Source organism: Eremothecium gossypii, chromosome III, assembly GCF_000091025.4.
Source record: "Eremothecium gossypii ATCC 10895 chromosome III, complete sequence".
NCBI lineage: Eukaryota > Fungi > Ascomycota > Saccharomycetes > Saccharomycetales > Saccharomycetaceae > Eremothecium > Eremothecium gossypii.
Window position 1 is genome coordinate 90,603 of NC_005784.3, and position 12,573 is coordinate 103,175.

Consider the following 12,573-nt stretch of genomic DNA (forward strand, 5'->3'; position numbering starts at 1 on the left):
GGTAAAACTAGTAGGCAAGATTATTGCATGAATGATTGCCAATAGGCGCACGGCATAATGGAGAGGTGCCTGCTTCCACTCCTAAAAAGTCAATGTATAGAGAAGCGAACATTGTATTCACCCTTCGATTATTTCAGGCAAGTCAACTGGTACACCGCCAGCTGGCTGGCTGACAAACGATGACCTTTGCAGTCACTTCTGAGATGTATAATCATGGCTAGGTACTATACCTATAGATAAAAGATGGCATGAGAACAAAGAAAGTCAACGAGCCCGCAAGACGAACTATCAGTTCTGCAAGCATAATAATGGCTGCTACGTGCGCCTACAAACTCAAGACGGTTCTCAAGCAGTCACCATGGTGAAGATCTTCGAATCCGCTGTTAATTTCCTCAAAGGGCCTCTTGTGGGTGACGAACTCTTGCACCTTCAATGTACCGTTGAGATAATCGCGCACTAGACCGCCCATCTCAGACCTACCCTTGATACCGCCGAAGGCAGAGCCCTTCCACACACGGCCGGTGACCAATTGAAATGGTCTGGTGGATATTTCCTGGCCGGCAGCAGCGACCCCGATGATGATCGACTGGCCCCAGCCCTTGTGGCAGGCCTCTAGGGCGTCACGCATGACCTTGGTGTTGCCTGTGCAGTCAAAGGTGTGGTCTAGCCCGCCGTCCGTCATCTCAATGAGTCTGGCGACAATCGTCTCGCCTTCCTTCAAATCAGTCTTTGGGTTGATGAAGTCGGTCGCCCCAAACTTGGAGGCCCACTCCCTCTTGGCGTCATTGATGTCAACGACTATGATGCGCGAGGCATTGCGAGCCTTGGCCCCCTGCACAACGCTAAGGCCCACGGTACCTGCGCCAAACACCGCGACGGTGTCCCCCTCCTGGACGTCTGCGGTCTTGACGGCCGCGCCGTAGCCCGTCGTCACGCCGCAGCCGAGCAAGCACACCGTCTCGAGCGGCGCCTGCTGGTCCACGGCCACCACGCTGACGTCGGCTACCACCGTGTACTCCGAGAAGGTAGAGCAGCCCATGAAGTGGTAGAGCGTCTCGCCCTTGCCGTTCCGGAACCGCGACGTTCCGTCCGGCATCACGCCCTTGCCCTGGGTTGCACGCACCGCTCCACAGAGGTTGGTCTTCCCGGACACGCAGAATTTGCACTGTTGGCACTCCGCAGTGTAGAGCGGCACAACATGGTCCCCTGGCTTCACGTTGGTGACGCCCTCGCCGACAGACTCCACGATGCCAGAGCCTTCGTGCCCGAGGATGCATGGAAATAGGCCCTCTGGATCGGACCCGGACAGTGTGTACGCATCCGTGTGACAGATTGCCGAGTTGACGATCTTAATGCGGACCTCGTGCGCCTTGGGAGGATCCACCGTTACTTTCTCGATGCGCAACGGCTCCCCTGCGGCGTATGCGACGGCCGCTGTACATTGGATGGGCTTTCCCTGAGTCTCAGACATGGTAATTCTAACGTAGCGTCACTGGTGACAAAAGCTTTCTCGGGGCTTCTTCTAGAGTAACGCCGAAGTGGTTCACTTAAATATCTTAGCAATTTTTATTAGGTAGCCGGCGCTCACGTCAGCTTATGCAGGTCTACCGTTGCAATGAAAACAGGAAACGGAACGTCCGCAGCCCTACGAAAGAGGTCACCGCCGAGCTACCACAGATGTGGTTAATATACTCGAGCACCATGGCCGGCGGCCTCTGCACCGGCTGTTTCAGCCAGTGTCATTGCTGAGTAAGTTGCGTAGAAAAAACTTCACCACTGGCACACCCACGAAACCCACATCGCAGAACAAACGGTCTGCGGCTGTCGTTCGAGGCGCTTTGTAGTGACGAGGAAATAGTAGACAGGCAGGATGTTCAGAGTCTGCAGGAGGCTATACCACCCCAACACGCTGGAACATGCCGTTGGCAACCGTCTACGCCCGCTGGCCTACGAGCAGGATTCCCCGCAGTACAAGGTGCTGCAGCGCGCGCTAGAGGCGCACGTGCCGGTCCTGGGCTTCAACGAGCGCGCAATCGTGCGCGCAGCAGGCGACCTGGGCTACGGATCCGCGGTACTCTCGGCGCTGGCTGCGCCGAACTCGCCAGCGCTGCTCAACGTGCCCTCCGCGGTGCTGGAGCTCGTCAAGTTTCACCTGGTGACCAAGCGCGTGGCGCTCGCCGACGCGGCCGCGCAGGGCAACGTGAGCATGGAGCAGCTGTTCCTGCAGCGCGTGGAGGCCGACCGCCCGCTGGCAGGGCAGCTGACGCAGCTGCTCTCGATCCTGTCGCTGCCCGGCGAGTTCCTGGTGAACACCGCGATGCCGGAGCTGTTCCGCCTGAGCGACGACCTCATCTACTACTCCGGCGAGAAAGACCACCCCGACCTTGCCTGGTACTCCAAGCGCGCCGCCGTCGCCATGGCGTACGTCTCCACAAACCTGTTCATGGCGCGCGACCGCTCCCCTGCGCTCGAGGAAACGCTGCACTTTGCCCGCCGCCGCCTGCAGCAGGTCGATAGCCTGGGCACCGCCTACAACAATGTCGAGGAGTTCGCGTGGTATCAGCTTCTCATGGCCATGAACCTGGTCAAATCCCAGCTGACGCGCGGCTAGACTGCCCGCCGCGCACAGCCGCTACATATCTATATCCACTACGTACCAACCTCATCCGCGCAGCTTCACCAGCGCCGCCCTTGCGCCCTCCATCTCCTCCTGCTTCTGCTTGATGTTCTGCTCGCACCGCCGGATCTCGCCCTCAATGAACTCCAGCCGCTTCGACACGTTGCCCTCCGCCTCCTCCTGCTCCACAGGCAGCAGCACACCCCCCGTGAGCTTGTACACCTGCGTTTCGGGCTGCAGCGCCTGCAGTTCCTCGTTCACGATCTTGTTCTCCTGCAGCTGCGTCTCCAGCTTCTGTCTGGTCACCACCAGCTCCTCCAATTCGCCCTGCAACTGCGTGTACTTGGTCGCAACCTGTTCTGCCGACATCCTAGCTACCGATACTAATGCCTAAGAGGGTCTTTGGCTCGCGACTCGCTCTTGGTCCTGCTTGTATGAGATGTGCTGAGCAACTGAACAATTTTTCGATTATACAAACCATTGGAATGCATACAGCAACAGCCAAAACCAAGTCTGGTACTCGTTAGCTTGAGTTGGGACTCGCAGCAAGTACTGAGTTGTGTGAGGATGATAGTATGTGACTATGGGGTCGCGCAGGCGCCGCGGAGGTAGCATAGTGCAAGTTCTAACTGTGGACAGTTCAAACAATGGCAATCTGAGCGTCTTCCCAGACACCAACTGGACTGCCTCGGCCCTATGGACCCGCATTCGCTTCTCGCGGGGGCCGAGCCGCAGGTCGAGTTCAGCGGGAAGCTCGGCGAGCGGTACTCGGCCGCACTGGTGGTGCCATCGACGCTGAGCTGGCTGATGCCCCCTGAGATGGTGCAGCTCACACCGGTCGCGCAGCTAGTGGGGACGCTGACGCAAGCCGGCGGCGGGGAGTGCGCGACGCGGCTGGTGGCTGCGGATCAGTTCTACGAGGCGGATGTGCCGCAGGCGGAGCGACATGTTCGCGTGGCGTACCAGCTGTATGAGCGCGGGCCCGGGCAGCTGGTGGTGGTGGTGGAGGAGAATGACCTGAAGTACCCGCCGATCGTGCACAACCGGCTCGCGCAGCAGCTGGCGGAGAAGCTGCGCGCGGTGGGCGCGGAGACGACGGTTCTGGTCAACTCGGACAAGAGCACGGGGGTCAAGGACCTCGAAGAGCTGGTGCCCCCTGAGTTTATCACGGGGGCCCTAGCGGCACTCGTGTGTGCGCTGGCGCCTTCCGGGGCGGGCAGAGTTCTTGTGGTGCAGAGCGAGGGTCCGCACGGGTTCGAGAAGCATAACTTGACCGTGGTGGACGCGCTGGTGGAGCGCGTGCGCCAGATCCTGGACCAGCCGCCGGAGTATGTAGCTGCGTGCACGCGCCACTGGAAGCTGCAAGCCGGGTCGCAGTTCCAGGGCGGCCTCTATCTCTAGCGGCGGCGGGCCTGCGATATATCACTTAATTCACATTTGTTAAAACAAGGGAAATATACAACTATAAACGTGAATATTACTCCAGCAGTGGCTGATGGCGGTGAGCAGTGGGTTGGCTGGGTAATATAGGGTTTTATTTTCTTAAATGTACATGCAGAATAGTAATTAAAACGATCAGTTTCATTTAATCCTTCTTCTTATCCTTCTTCTCTTTCTTCTCTTTCTTCTCCTTCTTCTCCTTCTTCTCCTTCTTCTCGGTCTTCTCCTTCTTCTCCTTCTTCTCCTTCTTCTCGGCCTTCTCGGCCTTCTCGGCCTTCTCGGCCTTCTCAGCCTTCTCAGCCTTCTCAGCCTTCTCAGCCTTGTCCTTCTTCTCAGCCTTCTCCTTCTTCTCCTTCTTCTCCTTCTTCTCCTTCTTCTCCTTCTTGCTGTCCTTCTTCTCCTCCTCTTCCGACTCGTCTAGCTTTCTCTTCTTGGACTTGGACTTGGTGGCGCCCTCGGCTGCCTCGGAGGCCTCCTGGGGTTTGTCCTTGTTGAATAATGCAATGGCTTCCTGGATAGCAATCTCATTCTTCAACGTTGGAGAGCCTGTAGCGTAGAACTCAAGTCTTTGCTCGACCTGCTTCTTCAAGACCTGGCCGAAAACATTGGTTGGATCGTCCGAGTAGTTGTCAATTCTAGAGGCCATGGAACATTTGTTCGCTAGGTATCTAGATATTCTACCCTTGTTCTTCGCACTGGCCTTGGAGATGAACCCACTGTGGTAGATGAGACCGTATTTAGGAGTGTTACCCTTCGTCTTCAACGCCCTGAACAGCGCCTTCTCGGCACCAAGGATCTGGACAGTCGAGGCAGCTTGCTTGGACAGGTTGGTCAAGGAGCCGGCATGGGAAATCAAGCGGGCACCAATAACCTCGCCGATAAGCTCGGACAAGTTTGGAGCCACAGTGTGCATCTTCTCGCAGAGGTATTCGTACAGTTGTCTTCTGTATTCTACCAGGTTGACCACTCTCTCAGCAAAGACGGACACGTTCTCCATGTCAACTTCCGATAGGTCCTGGCCCATCGAGATTCTGGCGTTGCTGATGACCCTTTCAGCGATTCCAGCGTCCTCCCCAAGAATTGCGGACAGGTCATGCAGCGACTCGTCATTCAGCGACGCCTTGTCTCTAATGAACAAGACAAGCTTCGCAAATTTGTAATTGTCTGGCACCAACTTGGCCAACTCAGGGAAGTGCCAGCCGTACCACTCCTTCACTCTCATCGCAAAGGTGTTGATGTCCTTGTCCAGCTGGTCTAGCAGCGCAATCGCCTGGATAATGTGGTTGTCGTTCTTCTGCACGGAGAACTTCACCTTAGCACGCGAGTACGCGTGACCCAGCCCCAGCTGCGCACGCTCAAGGTCGCCCTCCTGCAGATCCTTCAGCAACTTGGCGCCGTGCAATCTCACACCGCGCAGCAAGTCCTGCGCCAACTCGTTGGAGATACAGTCCACGTATGGAAACTCCTCCTTGATGGAAGGGCCCAGGTTCTTGTCCGATACCGCCAGCACAACAGACTTCTTGGCAGAGCCCTTTGGCAAGTTCAAGTCAAGCACCGCCTTTAGGTGCTCTGACAGCAATCCCTCCGAGATATCGTTGGCATTCTCCAGTGCGTGTGCTGCTCCCTTGAAAGGCGCAAACGACACCAACTCAACCAACTTCGTGAACGACCCGAAGTCATTGATCTGTTTCTGTACTTCCTTCAACCGCGACCCGATGTCATCCTGTTGCAGCTTGACCTTGAAGATACCGTATCCGGTAGGTTCTTCGAACAATAGATATTCGATAGGAGCCATGATAATCCTGAATGATTTGGGGTGTCGGTCTATGTGTCCACCTAAAAGAGACAGATACTTCTTTAATACGTGCGCTGAGCTCTAATGTTCATCACCGACCATCAGAAAATTTTTCAGACGATGAGCTAAAAAAAAAAGAAACGCTTTCGCACTCGAGCGTCTCTCGAGAGCCCCGCGATGAGGATTTGGAGCCTTACATATTCGACGAATCTAAGAACTCCGCGAGGACTTCATCGGTCTGTGAGGCCTACTGCTGTGTCTACAACTATACTTAATATGGGGCAGCCCTTTGTAGGTCGCGCCCCAGCCGGCTGCCCCGCCATCGCAGTCTGTACTCGGCATGATGGTCTTCCATAGTACGCGTGTTTTATTTAGCATTGGTCGCAGGAAGCCCTCTGTAAACATATTAGAGCAATCAACGCGGAATGGGCCCATTGCGCGCAAGAAGACGCATACGAACCGACTGAGGAAGCTGCCTTTCCAATAAGTGCATGTTCCCGCCATGCCAGCGAACGCTCGCTGAGGCCGCCTAAAGCGGACCCGAGATGTTATTCGCATTCTATGGTTGCCATTACGGCCTGTGGACTGGGATATATCCGCGTCGCGCACGTGCTGTGCTTATGTGATGTATGCCATTTGTGTGCCCCCACTCATCAAAAGCGCAAGTGGTTTAGTGGTAAAATCCATCGTTGCCATCGATGGGCCCCCGGTTCGATTCCGGGCTTGCGCATCTTTTTGCTCGCGGTATGGCTAACTATTGAAACTAATTATGGAACAACTAAATAAAAGGTCTTTATACTTACTGGTCTAGTTCGGGATACTTGGGAGGTCGTATCAAGTCTCGCTGCGTATTGTCGGCAGGCGTGCTCTCACGGTCCTCAAATGGGTTTGAATGTTGCTCACTGGGAGACCAGATAAAATGGTCCTCCAATTGAACGTTATTGTCAATTGACCGCTGAGCTGGGCTCTCGGATGGGGTGCGCATTATCGCCACATGCATTCTTGGAGGTGGTGGAATGGGCGTACGCGGCCGCGATGGCGACTTCCGTTTGCTCATGACATACTTCCAGCGCGTCACGACCATCTCCAACGCATCGACGTTACGCTCGTTCTCCAAAAATTTGTCTACTTTACTGATTGTGTACAACCATTTGACATATTCGTCGATTCCTAGGCACTCACGCGGATTATACTCTGTGTAGAGAGGAATCTGTTGGAGGATATTGGAGAACTTAATGCAGCCATAGTAGGCGTTCGTCATATGTACCTCGCGCACAAACCGCCGATAGTTTAGCCGTCTTTGTATAATTTTAGCCACGTCTATCGTGTTTAGCTCGAGATTGAGGCCTACAAGATCCACATCAACATCATAGGGATCAGCTGGGTTGACCTGCATGTAATTGGCAACCAAGTTTTTAATTGATAAACGACCTTCCCAGATCTTGAAAGAGACGGCACCGTCGAAAGAATGCATTAATTTCGGTAGGAGAGAGAACTCAAGCTCTCCCGTCCCATCTTGGTCAAACTTATTCCATGCCTTTTTAAATTTTCGTAGTTCGTCTCTTCTCGCAACATCTTTCTTGTCTCCGCGATGATACACGTAGCTGAAGTTTTCAATCACTAACGAGATGAACATGTTCAAAAAGATATACATAGAAAGAACATTCCATGACATCATGAGAAAGTATGCGTACGGTTTGGATCCACAGTCCGTATACCCAGTCTGTGGGTCAATAAAACAAAACGGTTGACTGACCGTTATATCATGCATGATATAGTTCCAGCTTTCACCAAAGCTACATCTGAATAAGACAATTAAGCTCTTGGCTACAGTCCGGAAATTTAGATTACCTGTGGTGTTAGTTCCAAGACGGGTCAATCCAAAGATTTGGTTCATTGCAATGGCATACACAAGGAAAAGGATGCCCCATGTGTAGGTTAAAGAAAGGATGGAGGGTAAGCTTGCCACTGCAGTATTAACCAGCTCACTCAAAATGTCATTATGAGGAATAACAAACGTGAATACAATTAGTTGGAAGGCGGCATGTATATTCGAAAGCCCATTGTCGCCACGGTAATAATTGTACGTGATGTTGAGGAGAAAGTAGAGCAACAAGACCAAAAACCTGAAGACATCCCACCCGTTAGTGCGCACTAGCTTAAAGCCCTTGCCGTAAATATACAGTATCTCTTGGCAGAGAAATATGCTTCCAGTTAAAATAAACATCAAGGACGCATACCCTTTAAGAGCTGCTGACTCGTGATATGACCGCAACATGAGAGTTAAGATGTGAAGGAACATCATAACTTGTAAGAATGCAGCATACCAAAAGTAATCCATTTCAACTGCTAATTTGTGACAGAACCTTCTAGCTTTGCTCATTTCAAAAGGATCGGGTGTTGCTTCCGGCTTTACTCGAGAAAGCAGTTTCTTCACCTCTAACCAGGACTTCTCCTCCACGGTTAAAAACGCACTACCGGTAGTTTTGGCATGGTTACTGATAATAAACGACACAAAGAGAGTCAATATGAAGACCATACTCAAAAAGTTGAACAGAACGAGGAAAATCCCATTTTCTGTTGATGCAAATGGCGAACGAGTCATTCCCACACCCTGGGTACTCACCAAATCCACTAACAAGTCGACCCATCCCTCTAAAGAGACGATTTCATACAAGGTCCTAAATGCGCTGGGGAAATTGTCCATATTGAGCACAGGGGAGTGGTATACCCGAGGCATGAGAACTTCCCAGTTCCCGACAGTTGAGCTAAACTCATTGTAACATTGGCTCATTCCCGCATCGCCATCATTGCACACTCCAAGCATTCCCCTGAATAGCGATAACCCCCATACGGTGAAAGGAAATAACAAACTTAGAGCAATAAGACAGGCACCAGCAATCTTTGTTATACCATCAAAAAACACTTGTTTAAATGTAGATCTAGCTGTATGACTGATGGTTAGAAACCTCAACGCCCTCAGTGCATCTAACCCTCTGAAAAGTCTGGGCAAGTTACTACTGCTCTGTAACCAAGACAGCAGATCAATCCACATGGAAATTAAAACAACCAAATCGATACAGTTCCATGGATTCATGATATAAGCATTCGGGGAGTATAAAAAACCATCTGCAATGGTCTTTATGAGAAACTCAAGGGTAAATAAGGCAACAAACGTGCACTCACATACGTTCAGCCACGACCAGCTGCCTGTCTCATACCGCATACGATATAAAGGTGTAACGTAGCATGAAAACATAACCATTAAGATGGTGGCAACAAATGTTATGGCAACAAAGGTGTCTCTCTTGATATGATAAAAGTACTTGTTTCCCCGGTAGATATCGGTTGTATCTTCGTAGAATTGCTTGCCGTCGGTACGCTTGCCCACACTCGGTGGTACAATGGTCTGACAAAATTTCCTCAATGCATTGTTAGGCGGTAAAATGAAGAAACTATTATTGAATGTAGAATGCGTTCTGAGGAACTGCAACTTTTCTTCCTCCCACTCATTCAACTGAAGAGAATATTTTTTATTGGTCTCACTCAGCTCGTTTGTCTCTGCAAAGACAACGACTGGCTTTTTAAAAAATGGATTAGCTTGGAAATACTCGATCACCCTGAACTTTTTCATGAAGTACATGGACATATTGACCAAATATTGTTGAATCCACGCAGTATTCCCTGTTTCTTTTGGAATTCGCTGTAATTCTTCGTAATTTTGTGATATCGCTAAGATTGCAGTACCGCGGAACATAAACTGGCGGAAATCTCTAGTTGTCTCCTCCACCTTACGTCCCAGAAGTTTTTTCTTAATCCTTGAAATTAAAGTTGCGTTGGTATACTGTTTGATCCTCTCAGGATACACATGCTTCAAGTAATGTCTGATTTGTAACTTTCTCTTGTCGGCCTCCTCAACTCGTAAGCTCTGAGAAATAACAGCGATGAAAATATTTAGCACCACCGAGTTAGCAAGTACGAACCATAACATGATGAATCCAGCACCGAAAAATGCATATATTGTATTTGGGGATTCTTCCTGGAGAAGATATAAGATGCTAGTCCAATCCTCCGTAGATCCGATAATGAAAAGGGAGAGAAATGTATTTGGCAAGGAGTACATTGCAAAAGGCTCCTCTGCCATCCGATCCAGCGCCACAGTTCCTTCGAAGTAGACGGAAATGATGAGCGATGCTAGGAATAAAAATAGGAAGTAGAACCCAGACAAATTCCATATCATAAGCGCATTTCCTAATACGCGCTTCCATAGATTTCGGGTTATTTTGAACGCGAGTACAACGCGGTAGAATCTTGATATCTGGAAGATACTGAGCCAATAATAAGTACGCCCCAATTTATCGTGAACCAATGGTTGTGTTATAATTATCGAAATAATGGCAACAATCAGATCATATACGTAAGTAGGTTTTGCCAGGAACTTCCAAAACGCTGGAGCATATAGGAAAAGTCGTATCAAAGTTTCAATCATAAGTACAAAACTGAGAATTCGCTCAAATTTGTAGGCGAGTATCATGTTGTTGTCGTCATACGCTCGAACAGCGCCATGGATAAGTAGGTCGACAAATATTAGAAGCACAAAGATGAATTCAAGTTTTTCGTATACTTTTATCACCTTCTTGAATATCAACGGGAGGCTGGACTGTCCGGCCTTCTGCTTAATGTTATTGCATATCTGCAGGATTTTTCTCACTATAAGGTTCTGCATGGACTTTGATTCTTTTTGTTTTTGATACAGGAGTTCATTGGCTATTTCAAAAGAAGAGTATAGCACCGCGACCAATAGATTCATCATCCACACGGTCAAGAAAAGAGTCGATATGATAAAAAATAAGGAAGCAGCCATAGCGTCTGTGTCCATGGTGTAATACATGAGGTCTGTGAAAGTGTTCGCGCTCATTATAATGAAAATTAACTCCATGGATGAAATGATATTGTCAAAGCTGATCCTGCCATGGTAGGGATTCGCATCAGAAATGCACCTTGAATACCGAGGGCATATGAACCCCTTAGCTGCAGGTCCCGGAGTCCCATCGGCAAATATATACGGCATCGGTCGGCCACTTTCGGCATCATAGTGGCCACCGCAGAACTGCATGTCATAGTTGTAGGTGTTTGATGGATCATTTGGATCGATCCAAACGCATTGTCTGCGTAGAGAGCCCTGAAAGCTCTGCACTCCAAGGATGGCAAAAAACACCCAAAAGTACAACAACATGAACCCCACATTGATCAACTGCGGTAACCCGTACTTGATACTCTTCAAAATGGACGATAGGCCGGTGTCGGTGTCGGTCAACCTCAATATTCTTAGCGTCGCCAAGGTCTTGAAAATGCGGATGCCGTTCTTCAGGTCGAAATTGTTGAAAGATAGGACGAGCCCGATCCAATAGCACACGGTCGATATCAGATCCATGCGGTTCCAGCTATTCCGGGCAAAAGCCCTCGGCATCGTGATTTCGCGCTTCTCGAACGAGCTCGTGTAGGAGATCGAGCTCAGTTTCTTCCGCGCTCTCTCGGCGTCCTGCGAGATCGCCCTAAAGGGCACGACCTTACGCATGAATTCGTGTCCGTACTTGGATTCCAACCGCCTGTAGTACTTCCCAATGCCAAAGTACTGCCAGAACGTCATGTAGTCCTGGTTGTGCTCGCGGAACATCTGCGAGTCGTCCCAAAAGCCAAACGCAATGATCTTGGCGAACATCTCGGCGGTGAACAGACAATTGCAGAGAATGAAGGCCGAGTCCGACCAGTTCGCGTAGTTCCCCATCGTGCCGCTTGCCTGCTTGTTGTACTGTCTGTAGGAGAGACACACGGTGTAGAGAATCAAGAGAGCCTGCGAGAGCATAGAGTATCGGTAGTGCATCAACCACCGGGCAAGCCTCAGTCGCACCCGGTTGTCCGGCGATATGAACCCCATCGAATTCCCGTAAAGGCGCAGCGGCTCCTGCTCGACCGTCACCTCGCATTCCGCCGTGCCCGTGCTCTTGCGCGAGCCGTCCGACAGCCGCGGCCGGCCCTCGCCCTTGGCCAGCCCCGGTACCTGCAGGTGATCGGTCTTCGCCGCGTCCCCATCCTTGCCCGCGTGCCCCGCCATCTCCACAAGCTCGATCTCCTCGAAGTGCGGCTCGCCGTGCGCCACGGCCGGCGAGAGGTACCCGCTCGAGTACGCGAGCTCGTCGTTCTCGCTCGCAGTGCTCACCGGCCGCGACCCGCCCTCCGCCGTCCGCACCCGCGACAACTTCGGAAGCCACGTGTGGTCGTGCTCCTCCTCCATCGCCGCTATGAACTCGCCCTGCAAGTTAAGAAAATCATCCACCTCGTTGTCCTCGATCATCGAGATCACCCGCGCAGACCGCGGCGGCTCCATGCTCTGCCGCACCGGGCTCACGTCGAAGCTGCGTGTCCCGGACGCCGTCCCGGGCACCGGGCTCGCGCTGCCCCGCCGGCTGCGCCGCTCCCATAGTTCCCGCAGGTGGCTCCGCACGCTCAGACTGCTCGCGGTCTTGTGCTGTCCGCCCAGCCCGCTTGTCTGCACCGTCAGCTGCGGCCGTACCGCCCGCCGCTCCTCCCCGTCCGCCGCCGCACCCCGTGTCGGCGTCTCCACCCGGAACAGCCCCGGCATCGCGCGCCCACCCGCGCCCTGCTCGTCCTGCTCGCGCCCGTCCGCCATCTTGCAATCCTGCTCGGCTCCTGCTCGCTC

General features: G+C 52.0%; 6 protein-coding genes and 1 non-coding gene across 7 annotated transcripts; 3 read left to right on the top strand and 4 right to left on the bottom strand.

The window, feature by feature from the left end:
* Positions 1-325: 325 nt before the first annotated feature.
* On the bottom strand, positions 326-1,471 carry SFA1 (bifunctional alcohol dehydrogenase/S-(hydroxymethyl)glutathione dehydrogenase; the record flags this gene model as incomplete). The annotated part of the gene is made up of 1 exon (NM_208609.1): positions 326-1,471. The coding sequence occupies one exon, from the start codon at positions 1,469-1,471 to the stop codon at positions 326-328; it is 1,146 nt and encodes a 381-aa protein (NP_983256.1).
* Positions 1,472-1,870: 399 nt separating this feature from the next.
* COQ9 (ubiquinone biosynthesis protein COQ9) lies at positions 1,871-2,611 on the top strand (the record flags this gene model as incomplete). The annotated part of the gene is made up of 1 exon (NM_208610.1): positions 1,871-2,611. The coding sequence occupies one exon, from the start codon at positions 1,871-1,873 to the stop codon at positions 2,609-2,611; it is 741 nt and encodes a 246-aa protein (NP_983257.1).
* A 51-nt stretch (positions 2,612-2,662) lies between these two features.
* On the bottom strand, positions 2,663-2,986 carry YKE2 (tubulin-binding prefolding complex subunit YKE2; the record flags this gene model as incomplete). Its single annotated transcript, NM_208611.1, has 1 exon — positions 2,663-2,986. The coding sequence occupies one exon, from the start codon at positions 2,984-2,986 to the stop codon at positions 2,663-2,665; it is 324 nt and encodes a 107-aa protein (NP_983258.1).
* A 198-nt stretch (positions 2,987-3,184) lies between these two features.
* Positions 3,185-4,018, top strand: PBA1 (Pba1p; the record flags this gene model as incomplete). The annotated part of the gene is made up of 2 exons (NM_208612.2): positions 3,185-3,190; positions 3,257-4,018. The coding sequence occupies 2 exons, from the start codon at positions 3,185-3,187 to the stop codon at positions 4,016-4,018; spliced, it is 768 nt and encodes a 255-aa protein (NP_983259.2).
* A 184-nt stretch (positions 4,019-4,202) lies between these two features.
* Positions 4,203-5,852, bottom strand: NOP56 (snoRNP complex protein NOP56; the record flags this gene model as incomplete). The annotated part of the gene is made up of 1 exon (NM_208613.1): positions 4,203-5,852. One exon carries the CDS (start codon positions 5,850-5,852, stop codon positions 4,203-4,205), a length of 1,650 nt encoding a protein of 549 aa, NP_983260.1.
* Positions 5,853-6,511: 659 nt separating this feature from the next.
* On the top strand, positions 6,512-6,582 carry AGOS_t0046. Its single transcript has one exon. It is a non-coding gene; the product is annotated as a tRNA-Gly (tRNA).
* A 69-nt stretch (positions 6,583-6,651) lies between these two features.
* CCH1 (calcium channel protein CCH1) lies at positions 6,652-12,543 on the bottom strand (the record flags this gene model as incomplete). The annotated part of the gene is made up of 1 exon (NM_208614.1): positions 6,652-12,543. The coding sequence occupies one exon, from the start codon at positions 12,541-12,543 to the stop codon at positions 6,652-6,654; it is 5,892 nt and encodes a 1,963-aa protein (NP_983261.1).
* Between the last annotated feature and the right edge of the window lie 30 nt (positions 12,544-12,573).